We start from the raw sequence: 15,844 nt of genomic DNA, 5'->3' as shown, positions 1-15,844 counted from the left end.
GTGGCGAGAGAGTGAGGGGGCGGGGCGAGAGCGACCGAGGGGCGGGGCGTGGGGCTTGCGTCGGTCGTCATCACGCCCTGACGTCACCGCGCCTGGTCCCGGCATGCGCCACTCGCTCGCTCTGGGTGCCGGAGACCGGAGCTGGAGATCCGCAGCCGCGGGGGAGTCGGGAGCGGAAGAGAAGGACAGACGGGACGAAAGGAAAGTGGTAGAGAGAGCGAGAGAGAGAGAAAGAGAGAATAGATAGATAGAGAGAGAGAGAGAGAGTGGTGTGAAAGGAGGGGAAAAAAAAGAGAAGGAGAAAGAGAGAGAGAGAGAAAAAAAAAGCGAGGGTTTGTTTGTCGGGGGCGGCGCTGCCCCTTCCTCTCCCCTCCCTCCCTCCCTCCCTCCCTCCCCCCTGCCCTGTGCCCCCCGCTCTCGCCCCCCCCCCCCTCCCCCTGTGTTAAGCTCTCAGTGCAGTGTCAGAGGCGCACCTTCCGAAGAGGCGAATGCGATGTTGGTGGGAAGGTAATGAGCCAAAGAGCCCTGAGCACTCGGTTGAACAAGCGGCAGCGCTGGAATGACTGGGACCCCAGGTGAGTGGGTGAGGGGGGGTGAGGGTGAGGGAGGGTGAGTGGGTGAGGGTGAGGGAGGGTGAGTGGGTGAGGGTGAGGGGGGTGAGTGAGTGGGTGAGGGGGGGTGAGTGAGTGGGTGAGTGAGGGTGAGGGGGTGAGTGAGGGTGAGGGGGTGAGTGAGGGTGAGGGGGTGAGTGGGGGTGAGGGGTGAGGGGGGAGTGAGGGAGTGTGGAGGAGGGAGTGGTGGAGGAGGGTGAGGGGGGAGGGGGGTGGTGGAGGAGGAGGAGGTGGAGGGGGTGTGTGGAGGAGGAGGAGGGGGGAGGGAGGGGTGTGTGGAGGAGGAGGAGGGAGGGGAGGGAGGGGTGTGTGGAGGAGGAGGAGGAGGAGGAGGGAGGGGGTGTGTGGAGGAGGAGGAGGGAGGGAGGAGGGAGGGGGTGTGTGGAGGAGGAGGAGGAGGGAGGGAGGGAGGGGGTGTGTGGAGGGAGGGAGGGAGTGTGTGGAGGGAGGGAGGGAGTGTGTGGAGGGAGGGAGGGAGGGAGTGTGTGGGGAGGGAGGAGGGAGGGAGTGTGTGGAGGAGGAGGGAGGGAGTGTGTGGAGGAGGAGGGAGGGAGTGTGTGGAGGAGGGAGGAGGGAGTGTGTGGAGGAGGAGGAGTGGAGGGAGGGGGTGTGAGGGAGGAGGGAGGGGGTGTGTGGAGGAGGAGGGAGGAGGGAGGGAGTGTGTGGAGGAGGGAGGAGGGAGGGAGTGTGTGGAGGGAGGAGGGAGGGAGGGGGTGTGAGGGAGGGAGGGAGGGAAGCGCGGCCTAGCGCTGAGCTGACGGGTGGTGCGCTGAAGGGGAAGCCCTGCCCGGTTCCCCCGTCCGCGGCCTTCCTCCCTCCCTCCCTCCCTCCTCCCTCAGCGAGAGGCCTCGCTCCCCCCGCCCGCCCGCGCCTGTCGGGTCCGCCCTCTTACCTCCTTCCCTTCACCGCCACCTGTGAGGAGGAGAGGAGGAGAGAGAGTGAGAGAGGCTGCGGCCTCCTCTCAGCGGCCTCCGGGCTGAGGGGGGGTGGCGGGGGGTTATTACGCGGGAACGAGGCGGCGGCCGCCCAGGGGGAAGGGGGAGGGCGGGGTGGGTCGGTGTGTGGTGGGTGTGTGTGTGTGTGTGTGCGCGCGCGCGCGGCATCGCCTTTTACTCGAGTCCCAGGCTGTGCGCGCGGCCTAGTGCTCTGGCGGGACACAGCCGCCTCTTCCCTCTTCCCTTCAGCCCCTTTCCTCGCCCCTCTCAACCAGCGGCGACCGCTACTGCAGGGCGACCGAGGACAGCCGCGGTGCCATTGCAGCGTCTCAATAAGGCTCTCTCTCTCTCTATATATATATATAATAATAATAAAGTAGATATCACGACTTTTATGGTCTCCCTGTGCTCCTGCTCTCCCTTTCCCTCCCTCCTCCTCCCCTGACTCCTGTCTCTCTCTCTCTCTCTCTCACACACACACACGCGGCTGCTCTCTGCTGCTGTGTGTTGACTTGACAGGTTCAGACACTTCGCCTTCTTCTCTTCTCTCCTGTTGTCACCCAACCCCCTCCCTCCCCCCCTCACCAACCCCCTCCCCCCCCCCCCCCCCCACCAACTCCCTCCCCCCCCCACCACCCCCCCCCCCCCCACACACACACAGAGGTAATGATTTAAGTCTTAAAACTAGATGACAGCTCTTGCCAATCAGCCCCCCCCCCCCCCCAAAAAAAAGGTGTGGGTGGGGAAGGTGTAGCAGAGGCTCTGTATCTTATCTCCACCCCCCCCACACACCCCCCCCCACACACACACCCACACACACCCCCTCCCAGCTCTTGACAAACACCTCCTCCCGTTGGTGAAGAAGGGCAATGGATTGGGGGAGAGACTTGCTCCGTCTCTGTTGTCTTCTCCAACACCCCCCCCCCCGCGGTATTTTGCATTAAAATTCCTGCTGCACCACTTTCTGTAGTGAGAGGTGTGTGCGTGTGCGTGTGTGTGTGTTCGGGAGTTTCAACAAGATAGCGAGCCGGTGATCTGGAGAATCTTTCAAACGTGTTCAGTGTAATTGTCATGTTCAGAATATCCGATCCTTGCTTTCGTTTTAGTCAGCTTCACCTGCCCAGAATTATACTGCACCTGTTTTGCGTTCTGAATATCGAAACCCACGATTACGTGGTAAATACCGGGGGGGGGGTTTCCATGAAAATTCCTGTGTAGGAATAATTCAATTAGGCGTCTGTACACATGAGACTTCGATCGTGTGCACTATGTTGTTACGGTTTGTTTTGAGTTGTGTACAATAAGCGCAGTGTCTGGCTGGAGCAGCAGTGCTCAACGAAGTTGCTGAAGACGGCGGTAAATGTTTGGAAATATTCTTAATTGGGTTGACACCGTCACACTTTCATTTAGGAAAGCTTTAAAGAAATACAGTATATTCTGTGAAGCGCTTTGGGACGTCCTCCCGACGTGAAAAGCGCTATATCAAATGCAAGGATTATTATTATTATAAAACATAATCTATACAAGCATTAGATTGAATATTTAGTTCGGCACACCCTGAAATGTTACTTCAAATCCCACTAGGCAAAATATAAATTGTGTTAGTTGGGGCTTTTTTCAGTTAGATATATTTTTAGTTGTATGTGGCACATCTGCCAAGCGGTGCAGCAGAGGCAACAATTATTAGGCAAGTTCAAAATGGACTCATATTGGGTAAAATATGGAATGATCTGCGATGTGACAAATAGCTTTTTCTCATTGTTGACTATTTGTGTTTTAAATCAACTCGGAGAAAACTGCAAGATCAGTTAAGTTGTGTTTCGAAACATGTTGAACATCCCATGTAGATGCTCTTGTATGAAAGACATTTAAACAGAAATGCACAAACTATCTTGCTGGTAACATTTGAATGTGTTTTAAAACACGTTCATGTAAGACGTAAGCATTTTGGTACCACCATGTTAGGGTTGATTCCCTTTTGCTGTCAGTTCTAACTAAATTATATTTCTGCTTTTTTTTCCTCTTCCTTTTCTCCTGACCGCATTGATTCTGTGGTACAGTACCTTGCCCAAATGATCATTTTTCATGCGTGAGCCTTGACAGTGAGTGTTAGCAGGCTATTTGACTGTTGAGGTTATTGGAGTTGAGCCCGATCTGATGTCCATACGCTTCTTCCAGCAGGTGTCTTTGAGAGAGTGATCAGGGTTGGGAACCTTGCTGAGATCAGGCTATGTCAGCGTAAATTGATTTGACCCTGCAACCTTATGATCTATAAAACTCAGTCGTGTATCAGGCAATCCATACAGTGATCGATAGGGCCATCGGTGGAGTAACTGTTTTTAGAAATATACAAATTTTTGAAGTTTTGTAAAATGCAGAGCTTGCCCATGATAGAGATTGTCATTATTTTAGAAAGATTGACAGTATATTGTTGGAAGAAGGAGAATCTTGATTTGATTGCAGCCGTAGCTGATTGAATTTTAAAAACTGCTTGTATTTTGGGTGGATTTGATCCAGTTTCTTAAGATGTGTACTATAATTCTCATCAACTAAGATGCTTTGTTGAAAGAATGGCTCATAAAACCGATGGAAACTGGATTCCTCTGGTAAATACGATTACTTGAGCTGTTACTGTTGCATAAAATATTTTGGAGAATGATATTTTTGTTTAAAATCATCGTTGAAACTCTAGGATGATTTGCATTGACTGAAATATTGCATGCAAATTTGAGGAGGGATAAGTGCACACAAAATCTCATGTTCTGTAAAATCGGAGCTGAGGTCCTGACTCATATAGAGGACTTTTTTTCCTCCCCTCTCGTGCACCCTTTCTTCACATGTTGAAAAATAATTGCCTACTGTTTTTTTAACAGACCTTGATTTGATCACAAGTTTGTGTGCTTAAAGATTTGAGCTGTCGCCATAGTATACTTGTCACCAGTCTATAGTCTGATACCTCATCTATGATGTGGTCCAATATTTATTTCCTGGCGACAACCAAAAAAAAAATTTGTGTAATTTGAACTTAATTTGAACTTCTCAAAAAAATAGTTCCTGATTTTGATAATGAAAACGCAAATCATTGTTGCATTTTCATTTTGTATAGATTTTTATTTCTGAATTCCCTCCAATCCCTGTGAAGCACTTCTCTATGTTAACGGTACTATATTCAGCAAGTGCAAGTTGTTGCAAAGGCTCTACAGCAGTTCTTGTTCCAATGAGATGTGGGTGGCCTTAAAAGGATGCCTTGTAGAGATGTCCCCATTTCAATAATTTTGCACTTGCAATACCCAAAGATTTTGCTATGTTTCCACTGACCTGATACTGAAACTTGTGATGACAATAAGTCAATAAGTCCACAACTCCAATTTTGTCACTTGGATTGTCACTTTGTCGGCTATTCTTTTCTTGCCTCCTGTGATGGAATGATTTATAACTTCAGTGATTTATATAGTTGTCAGCCAAGTTAACCATTATTAAGAGATCAAATATTAGTGGCCATTTGGTTTTCTTTATTACAATGTTAGGTTGTCCTTTTCTATATAGTCCTGTATCTTACTAATTCGAGCACTTGCCTTGCAAGCAAGAGGACCTGGGTTCGATTCCCGGGCAGGGCGAAACATTGGGCATGTTTCCTTACTCCACACACCTCTGTTTACCTAGGAGTAAGTTGATTACCCAGTTGTTAGTCGATTGGTGGATCGCTTTTCCGGGAATAATGATCTCTTCTAAATAAATAAATAATAATTTGGTCACTTAATCCACGACTGTTTGTGGGGCACTGCTGTGTGCAATTGGCTGCTGCTTTTCGCCCACAAATAACAAGTACCGTCACTTCACTTCATAGTATATTCGGTGAAGTGCTTGGAGACGCCTAGAAGACATGATAAGCCGCTATATCAAATGCAAGGATTATTATTATATATAAATCAACTAATGGTGGTTTAATACTATTTCATTCATTTGCTTAGGCCTTCAGATAAACATTCAGCTATGATTAATGATCAGTTATAAATAGTGAAAGGAACATTTAATTGGGAAAATAATTGGATTGCATTATATTTCAAATTGTGATTTGTTGGCAGAGAGTGTCCAACAGCAGTGTTTGATTTTTAACTTGGTGCACACTTCAAAACAGAACTGTCAATTATTTTTACTTTCAAGGCTGGAAAACTGGAATATCAAACCTTCATCTGAAGTAACATTTTGTTGAGCGTAGCACCAGTACTGTATGTCTTGACATGGGATCATAGCACCGAATGACAATTTTCTTTGGGCTAATTAAATATATAAAAAATCTCAAACCATCAAATGTACTTTCTGACTGTCAAATGTGCTTGCAACTTCTACCATGTTGTGGAATTTGCTTCACCTATCTAATCTCATCAAGGAAAAGATCTATATAAATAATCGCTGATGATTCAACCAACCCTAGGTTCATTTTGGATCCTGAAGTATTTTATCATTGGAGTTTAGTACCTAACCAAACAAAGTAATACTACAAGCAAAACTAATTATTGTAACTGCTTGGTTACTTTTACTGCTCTGTGGGCAGGGATCTGAATTTTGGAGTGTCTTGAAGTTAAATTTGCAAATCACGCAAGTAATGATCTTGGTGATGTGTTTGAACTCCTCAGTCAGGAGCAAGCATGCCAATTGATTCAACAGAAAACCTGACCAGTCCTGTCAGTTACTGCAGCTATATTCAGTAATATGTAATTGAATAAGTCACGACTATCAGACCAGCCCATCATTAAACTTTCACTTGATGTTTTTCCTAGGTATTTTTTAATGTCTGTTTCAAAACTGATTGTTATTTTTGAAAATGTCATGGTTGTGACGACTTGATCCTATTTTTGTCATGGTTTCCCTCCACTCAAAGGTACTGCCTTGCTGGGGTATAAGTATTTCTGGGTACTGGGTTCTATAGATACCGTCTGCAATTCAGTTTCTTAGCCCAAGCGGCTAACGCTTATTTGTGTGAGCAAGCTACTCATTGATCAACAGCTACATTGCATCTAGTTTTTATTTAATATCCATGAATGCCCTAACAGGTCACACTGACAACGATTGGGAGTGAGATTTTTTCGATTTCCCTATCTAGCTCAGGGGATATAAATTTTCATTTGAATTGGAGGTAGAAAGGGGAAATTTGGAAAGTGGGGAAGGACGTTTCCATTCACGAATTGCTGCCTGTGTGTCCTTGAATGAACTGAACCGCCTGTTTTTCTACAAGTGGAGTTCATGAGATTCCCCCAACGTATAATTTTTTTTTGTTGAATTAGTCAGCATTCTTCTGGCGTAATGCCTTTGAAAGTGGCTTTTATGATTTAAAATCAAACGCGGTCTTTGAAAGCGATAGCGCAATCACTCTTCTTTTTCGGAACGCCAAGATTGTGTGCGGACCATTGCCATTGTTTAGCTCATGGGTTTAGAACTGGGCTGAAAAGAATAGGTTTTCGTAGAACTTTAGTAGATCTGCTGGAAAGCCCCGAATCTTCGAGGCCGCGTAGATCCAAACCATTTCTGAATCGTTGGGGGGGACTCCATTGGTTGGGAAGGCAAAAAATTGGAATGGCACTGTATTTGTACGAAAGATCCCAAATTGGCCAGGGAGGTGATTTTGAGGGGTGGGGGGGAATGAAAAACGTCAATATGTTCTGAATGGAGTGAGTTGTCGAGAATGTACACTCACAGAATGCTTCCATTTCCATGGCAACTGTCTTAGACCTGTATTGTAAAGCATTCTGATACGGTGCTTCCAAAAAAGACTTGGAATATAGAGTGAGAAAGCTATTGAAGAGACGTGAAGGTTACGCGCGTCTTATAACCGAGGCTTTCCCGTTCCTTAAAGGAACGCAGGTATTCCAAAATGGCAGTGGTTGGGTTGGTTTTGTTATTGCAGTACTCTATATTCAATCGAGGTTCCTGGATACTTGTCGATGTACAAGGTAACAATTCAACCAAGTGTTTCAGTGAGCGTAAATCATAAGGTTATTTGAACTCCCGATTACTGTAATTTTGCGAGTCAGGACTTTTATGGTTGGAGGAGAAGTGATTTTTGGAATTGTTTTTAAAGAATTGGTGATTTTCTGATAAGAGCCTATCACTTGTGTTAGTTTGTTATAAAGCAAGCTCTTCCTTGTTGGAAGACGTCTAGTGATAACCGTACTTTAAGATTTTACAAATCTGGGTGTATTCCGAGGAATGTTTGTCCATCTGAGAAGCTTCGTAAATTTCTCTGTTTGCTACACTTGTAGAAGAGATCTGCTTTCTATAATAATATTCCCACAAGGGGATGCTGTTTGTTTGCTTCCTGGCATCAAGGTTATTGGTGTCAGGAACATATTCTCCTGAAGCCATTCTTTGTGGAAATATATTATGAGAGAAGTCAGCATCTATATCAAGAAAAGCACAAGAGGCACGGACCCAGTGTTTGGCTGGACTAACGAAACCTAACACTGCGGTGTTCAAGCTCAAAGACAAAAAGAAAATAACAATTGTCAGCAGCATGGCGCTGTTGGAATCTGTACCCAGAATTCTATTTTTATTCCTTGTCCACAACGATTAGAAAGGCTTGTGCCTTCTACAGGATATTTTTTACTATTTTTAAAAAAAAGGACATATCAATAGGCTTGTTGCGATTGGTGTGATGGCCGTTCGTTTTCAATCAAAAATGAGTCTGCCGGGACTCGTGAGTGAGTTCACATTGGCTTGTTCTTGTACGGTTGATGCCTAAACTTGAGCTGATAAACTGCTCCGTTTGGAAAGGAGAAAAGTTGGTAATGATAGGGGTGACCAACGATTACAATTCTCGTCTGAATTGGGGGTGAGTGGTTATTTCTGTTCAAATATTTTTTTACTCACCAATTTTCTCTCCACTTTTTGCTTGGAGATGTTTAACTCTTTATTTTCATTCCATAATTGTGACCAGCAGTACATTGGTTAACGTCGGTACGTCTGCCAGTTAATTGTAAAACAGTAGATTCACCTTTCAAAAGCTTATAAGCAGGTATATTACTGTGACAGAATAATAGGATGTGGGTTCATGCTCCTTTGTTATATATCTGGCACCCAGTCAAGGTGGGAAAGTTAAATTGGCACGTCTTAAGCTTGGAAACGGGTTCAATTTCGTGGTCCTTGGTTGCTTTGAGTAATTGTAAGTCGATAGACAGAAATTTGGCCCTTTTGGTATTTGTCAATTTGCAGAGGTATTTTAACGTTTTGTGTGGCTCTGTGAATGAGTTGTGTACGGAATGAGAAATGTGCTTTTTCACTATTGCAGATGCAAAACACCTGAGACTCTTTGAAAGCACCTTTAACTGGTTCCAAATTGAAATTGGCTAAATTCTAAGATCTAGAATTTGAATTCTCTTTCAAATGGGGAATTTTGCAGAGGAAGTTTCAATGAGGAACAGACTTCTTCTGATTACATTTTTGACCTCATCTATTAAGTGCTTTTAAATTCTGTGATGTTTCATTTTATAGGATTGACAGTACATCAGCTGATCAAGACAATTTAAAGTATCCTTTGACCAGGGATCGGGGCAATCCTGCCTCTTACGGATTACATCCAACCAGTTCCGCCGGTGTGTCTCGGCATAGACACGATGATATCCGAATCCTTACTGGATTTCAAAATGATGAGGGGGGTAAGAAACTTTAACCTCTTAATTAATTTCAGCTCACAGCAAACATTATGAGTGGGATTGTCCCAGTTTTCTTTTGGTACCTGTTGAGCAAGTGCCTTGTGCATTGAATACTTTATGGGTTACATTATCTGATACTACTTTATTATATAGTGCTGCAAATGGATTTCTTGCAATGTCTCAGCAGGACATTGGGGAAACTGCATTCAGTCTCCTTGAAAGGCACTCCACTCCAGTGTTGGTATATGTATTTTACATGTTACAACACATTAAAGGCACTACAATTGTCCTCTTTAGGCTTAGGAGAGAGAAAACGATCTTTGGTTCTTGCTTCTGATCCCTATGCAGATCCCTGCAGCATTGCCAGTTTGATTCAAGTTGGCAATTTGAATACGGTCTGTCTGTTAACACAGAGTTAAATCCATAAGCATTGCTTGCTCCTCCTTTTTGATCTGAAGGAAACTTTATTAACTTGTGAGTTAAATTCATTACAGTTTGATCAAATGGCAAATACATTTGTGTATTGTCGTTCACAGGCAGATATGATGTCAATGGAGGACTTGGGGAAAATGCTTATGGTAGGAAGTCGCTGGGGCAAGAGCTGAGGGTTAACAATGTGACCTTGGATGTAAGCAGCGTTCAGCATGGGAACCGTGCTTTAGCCACAAAGGAGATGAGGAAATCACAGGGTAAGTGAATAGAGTACCTTCTACTTTACCTGTTTTAAATCATTGCTTGATGAGGTGAGGCATTAAAATGCCTTGGATGATTCAAAATGTTCTACTATTATTTAATTTCTACATTTGAGCAGAAATGCCTGTCCTTTGAGGACTTTGACGTGCATCATAGAGTCTCACCTTATTTTGTATATTGATGCTAATCTGTTTCTTATGCGTTGATCCAATTTCTCTGCCTTTCACCGCCACTATTAACCATTCTTAGTACTTTACCCTATTCAGGTCTAAAGAAACGCAACTAAGGTGTTATGGCAAAATGTTGCTTTATTTCAGATTTATTTAGTTTCATATAGACACATCTAACTTAGTATGCCCACATGAAAAATTCCTGTACCCTTTTATATTAATTTCTCTTTGAATTACTATATTAATAATCTTCAGTGTTTAATTCTAAAATACAATAGAATCCTGTTATACACAGCATCAACAGTGGATGGGTTGTAATGGAGCAAGATGACTGGTCATTGTTTATGTATTCACAATGCATGCCTACAGGAAGACTTGATTCAAAATACTGGTCTGCATTAAAACGCCATTAAAACAGCTCCCCCTTCAACGCAGTAAAAATTAGCGACTTGACAATCTGGGAGTTGGCATGCTTATTAGTGCTATCAATCGTGCTATCAACAAACCCAACAAACTATATTACAAGGAGCTATTGTTGTATTTGAGCGCCTTGGGACATTCTCTCAACAAGAAAGGGCGCTATATAAATGTAAACTTGTGCTGCGTTAATATGAAGTATCTGCCATCCTTGGTTTGTTTACAGAGCGATCTTTATCTTATTCTGATGAGTCTCGACTGTCCAATCTTCTGCGGAGGATTTCCCGTGAAGATGACAGAGAGCGTCGGCTGGCTACGATAAAGCAACTGAAAGAGTTTATTCAGCAGCCAGAAAACAAACTGGTAACTTATGTGTTCATAACGAAAACTAACTTAAAGTAAATTGAATGCAAAGTTTTTTTTAACACACTTGCTTATTGTGGTTGTGTGTTTTATTTCACCTCTTATTTGTATTCCAGGTACTAATTAAGCAGCTGGATAATATCCTGACTGCATTGCAGGATGTGCTTAATGAAAGGTACGTGTTACACACAGGAATAATTTGAAATTTACTGATAAGTAGAGTAAACTTTCATTTTTTTTTGACAATTTAATTTTCCTTAGATTAGGAATCAACTTTTTAAAAGAGAGCCCCAAGTATAACCAAGCAAATTATGAACCCTTGTTTCTATAAACGTCTTTTAAAAATAAATATTTTACAAAGTATTATAGATGAAAAATATTACATTATTAAATGCTGTTTAATATATAACAACAAGAAAATGACATTTGTACAGTGCCTTTCACATCAGGAGGATGTCCAAAGGTGTTGGACAGTCAGTGTTTTGAACCTGAGCTGGGAGTCGGGATTGGGGAGGATGGAGGACAGGGGGCGAAAACATGGTCGAAGAGGAGGGTCTTGAGGTGGATCTTGAAGGAGGCAAGGGAGGGGGAGAGGTGGAGGGACTGCGGGATGGAGTTCCAGGTGGTGGGGGCAGAGTGGCTGAAGGCAGGCGGGGGATGTGAAGCAGGCTGGAACCTGCTGAGCGGAGGGAGGGGCAGGATGGTATGGGGTTAGGAGGTCGCAGAGGTAGGGGGGGGGCAAGATCATGGAGGGTTTTGAAGGTGAGGACCAGGATCATGAACTGTATCCTCTGTGTGATGGGAAGCCAGTGGAATCGGGCGAGGATGGGGGTGATACGGTCACAGATCCTAGTGCGGCAGAGGGCACAGGCTGCAGAGCTCTGGATGATCTGCAGCATATGGAGGGAGGAGTTGGGGAGGCTGACAAGCAAGGAGTTTGCATAGTCAAATCTTGGTGTAATGAATGCATGTATGAGAGTTTCGGCGTTCTGCGTTGTGAGACAGTGGCGGAGCCGGGCGATGTTGCCGAGGTGGGGAAAGGCAGAGTAGTCCTTGGGAAGCATAATTAAAATAACTTGTATACTGTAATTTGTGCCATTGCAACATTATTAATCACTTGTTGAATCATTTGTATTCTGACTAGTTTGTGCTGTGATTCTATATTTTGGCATAGAATATAGAATCACAGCACAAACTAGTCAGAATACAAATGATTCAACAAGTGATTAATAATGTTGCAATGGCACAAATTAGACATTATACAAGTTATTTTAATTTAATTTGGGCATTTATCATTCAGGACAAGTTCTCAATGGGTAATGTGATTTCTGAGGCATGTATGCAATGTATGTTTCTTTTTTCTAACTTTTAAAAAAAAATTATATTAACAGTAGCAAACTACTTCACGATCTACGACAAGAAGGGGCTTGTTGCCTTGGCTTGATGTGTGTGTCTTTGAGTTACGAGGCAGAAAAGATCTTCAAGTGGATTTTTAGCAAGTTTAGCTCTTCCACTAAAGATGAGGTAAAACTTCTGTACTTGTGTGCCACCTACAAAGCACTGGAAACTGCGGGAGAGAAGAAGGCATTTTCAACTATAATGCAGGTTAGAATAACAGCTACCTTTTTACTTAGATTTACCATAAATTATTTCTCGTTTTTAAATTTTTTAAAAAAAATTACTTTGTCCTATTTTGTTTTCTGTTTAAATAGCAAGCTTGAAGTGTAGGGTCTAATATTTATGAAATGTACTTGCATTCCACAGTTATTTGGAAATTACAATTACCTTTTGGATTTGGGGAATTAGATACAATTGGTGGATTTGCATTTGCTGCTTTCTTTACAATAATTGGCTTCACTAAGAGATTTTGAAGTATACCATTGCAATCATTTTGATATAAAACCACTTCAGAACATCCAGAAATGTGGAAGGTTATGACTGACTGGCATAGCATTTTCTTTAAAAGTGAAGCTTTAAAAGTGAAGGGAATGGGAATATAAGTATAATACATTCCAAGCACTATCTGGAACGCTGGCTGCAATCCTTTTCAAGACATTATGAGCCTCTGACATGATTTTAAATCCCATTGGTTTGTTGAAATTCCTTTTTGTTGCAGTTTGATTTCCTTGTCTTAGTACAAGGTTGTTGTGTGTGTTTTTTATATAAACGTTCAGAGGAAAGTCATTTTAACTTGCTTGTGTTTTCTCTAGCTGGTGATGACCAGTCTGCAATCCATTTTGGAAAATGTGGACACTCCAGAGCTACTGTGCCAGTGTGTGAAATGCATTTTATTGGTGGCGCGTTGCTACCCCCATATCTTTAGTACCAACTTTAGGGTAAGAACATTGGGATGAGTTATATCATTTCTAGAGCTGAATTTGGCTCGGTGAAGTATTGATTTTATGTGTGCTTTGATTGCCACAGGATACTGTCGATATACTTGTTGGATGGCATATAGATCACACCCAAAAACATTCCCTTACACAGCAAGTCTCGGGTAAGTTTAATGTTGCGCAAAACTGGCTGTGAACCAAGCCTATTTTTTTAAATAGTAATATGTTTGATCTTTATCCAGACCGGCCCAGTTTAGTTGAAAATAAGTTAATGAAGAAGATCTTATCAAACAAAGTCATTCTGTTTATCATTGAGTTAAGGTATAAACATTAAAGACATTGAATATTGAAACATTCTAAATCATGCAATCCAGTACTCCAACAATTTGCAATAATATAGCGCCCTTCACTTAGGTTAGCGTCTCTGAGTGCTTAATGAAGATCAAAGTCTTTAGGCATGATCTGAAAATGGAGAAGGAGGGCGCAAGGGATTGAGAGAGAGAGTGTTCCAAAGTTTCGGGATGCAGTGGCTGAAAGCACAGCTGCTGATGGTGGAGCAGAGGGGACGAGGGACAAGTAGCAGGAGAGCGGATGCAGTGGGGATGCCAGGGCATGAAGGGATTTTGTTGGCGAATGTGAGAAATCCAGTAAAGTGCATATATGAACTTTTTTAAAAAATGGCCAGGGAGGTTTAAATATTAAAGCTTACTAAATAAATATTTTAAAATGTATTTCATAGGTTGGCTACAGTGTTTGGAACAGTTCTGGGTTGCAGACCTTGGATTTTCCACAACGCTTCTGGGGCAGTTTCTGGAAGATATGGAGGCTTATGCAGAGGTATGGCAAGAATAAGAGCATAAGTAATTGCTAGGCGAAAAAAGACCAAGGTCCATCCACTTTGCCTTCCATCCTGGCAGTATCTTGACATGATATAGTTTTCGGCTATTCAGAGACGAGCATAAAAATGTCGTATCCATTAAACACAGGCAGAGCAGCACCTAGCAGCACAGTAAATGCTTAGTACTTTCTATATGTATTTTTTTCCCCAGCCAGCCTGGGAAAACTGCACAAGAGATTTTAAATGGAACTCAGTAGATAACATAACCTGATTTCATGTTCATCTTTTAAATACCAGTTGGAGATAAGAACCAAGTGTCTTTTTTAAAAAAAAAACAGTCTGCACCATGTAACAGGAAAGTATTCAGTAGAATTAACTTGTGGACTTGATGTATCTCCTGAATTCTGAATGGATGTTTTTAATATATTTACAGGATCTTAGTCATGTGGCTTCTGGGGAATCTGTTGATGAGGATATTCCCCCTCCTTCAGTGTCTCTACCAAAATTAGCAGCCCTGTTAAGGGTGTTCAGTACTGTGGTGAGAAGTATTGGGGAACGTTTCAGCCCAATCAGAGGACCTCCAATCACTGAGGCCTATGTCACTGATGTAAGCACATGTTTTAAGATTCAGATTGTGCCAGAAATTAACATGTAAAATTTATATTCGGTGTTATTCAATTAGAAAGCTGTGATTTCAGAAAGCTTAACATGTTGAAGTGGTTTGAAAGCACCTCTCTTAAAGATTCAATGTCAGTATTAACTTTTGAAATGAGTAAATTTGAAATCTGTAGATTCGTATCGTATTTAGGATGGTAATAGGATAAAAGCTGCTTTTGTGGCATCACGCGAGAGTGTTTTAAGAATACCCAATGCTTCATCTTTGCAGGAGTAGAGTTGAGATGTAGAGAACAGTGAGATTATCTGACCTAGATTATTTTCCCTTAATTCAATCTAAAATCTAGATCTACATCAGTGTCCCAAGAATTGCAGGGGAGGGTGTCTTTGATTTTATTGTGTGATGATCTGTCATGTTTACCGAACTTGATTGTACTGACATTTTTAATATCTAGGTCCTTCTCAGAGTTGTGAATTGTGTGACCACAGCAAAGCAAGTTTTCTTTTCTGAGGCAGTATTGACGGCTGCAAATGAGTGTGTCTGTGTTCTGCTGGGCAGCATGGACTCTGATATAGCCAAACACTGTGATATGACCATTGCATATGGGTTGGACCAGATGGATGGTTGTCAGATGTTTGGTGCTGAATATATCATCTCAGTGTTAAATTTGCTGACCTTGGTGAGTAAGCTCTTGCATTTTTCTGCCACTTATGTGGTTAATGTACAAGTAATATTGATTAAAACCTATGCTGTTGGTTTATTAATTTTTAATTTGCATAGTTTATTAAATTTCTAACCATCTAATATTTCCTTGTGCAGTGTGAACTAATGTAGTCATTTGTTTTCCAGATAGTGGAACAAATAAATACAAAATTGCCAGCAACATTCGTAGAAAGGTTGTTTTCACCAGATTCCAAGTTGCTTCAGCTTCGATTTCACAGAGAAAAGGAGGTAGGTTTCAGGTTTGATTAGTTGGCTGTGGTCTAACATGCAAGGTCTATAAGGGATAATGCCATTTTAAATTGCAATTGCTCATAACTTGCATCATCAGCACTGTTCTCTGCATTTGGGTCGAGTAAAATGGTGAAGGCTCTTTTTAAGAAATACAATATTGTTCAAGGCTGATGAAGCTTTATTGCATATAGTAATCCTAGAATTCTGGGGAGAAGTACTGGGTTAAAAGAATTATGTAGTGGTTAAAATGTAGAGATTACACCCT

General features: G+C 42.6%; 1 protein-coding gene across 1 annotated transcript in view; it reads left to right on the top strand.

Annotated features, from left to right (window-relative positions):
• The first annotated feature begins 442 nt into the window (after positions 1–442).
• smg1 (SMG1 nonsense mediated mRNA decay associated PI3K related kinase) overlaps positions 443–15,844 on the top strand; it is a 50,583-nt gene continuing 35,181 nt past the window's right edge. Inside the window, exons 1-12 of the mRNA XM_007893821.2 lie at positions 443–575; positions 9,035–9,198; positions 9,732–9,884; positions 10,702–10,838; positions 10,955–11,013; positions 12,230–12,443; positions 13,049–13,174; positions 13,263–13,335; positions 13,911–14,008; positions 14,443–14,616; positions 15,080–15,304; positions 15,475–15,576. Of these exons, the coding sequence (XP_007892012.2) occupies positions 511–575; positions 9,035–9,198; positions 9,732–9,884; positions 10,702–10,838; positions 10,955–11,013; positions 12,230–12,443; positions 13,049–13,174; positions 13,263–13,335; positions 13,911–14,008; positions 14,443–14,616; positions 15,080–15,304; positions 15,475–15,576 (1,590 nt within the window). The 5' untranslated portion in view covers positions 443–510. The remainder of the gene's footprint in view (positions 576–9,034; positions 9,199–9,731; positions 9,885–10,701; positions 10,839–10,954; positions 11,014–12,229; positions 12,444–13,048; positions 13,175–13,262; positions 13,336–13,910; positions 14,009–14,442; positions 14,617–15,079; positions 15,305–15,474; positions 15,577–15,844) is intronic.

This window comes from Callorhinchus milii, unplaced genomic scaffold (genome assembly GCF_018977255.1).
Source record: "Callorhinchus milii isolate IMCB2004 unplaced genomic scaffold, IMCB_Cmil_1.0 Scaffold16, whole genome shotgun sequence".
In the NCBI taxonomy this organism is placed as follows: domain Eukaryota; kingdom Metazoa; phylum Chordata; class Chondrichthyes; order Chimaeriformes; family Callorhinchidae; genus Callorhinchus; species Callorhinchus milii.
Note: the sequence above shows the minus strand (reverse complement) of the source record. Positions and strands in the feature narration are given on the sequence as shown.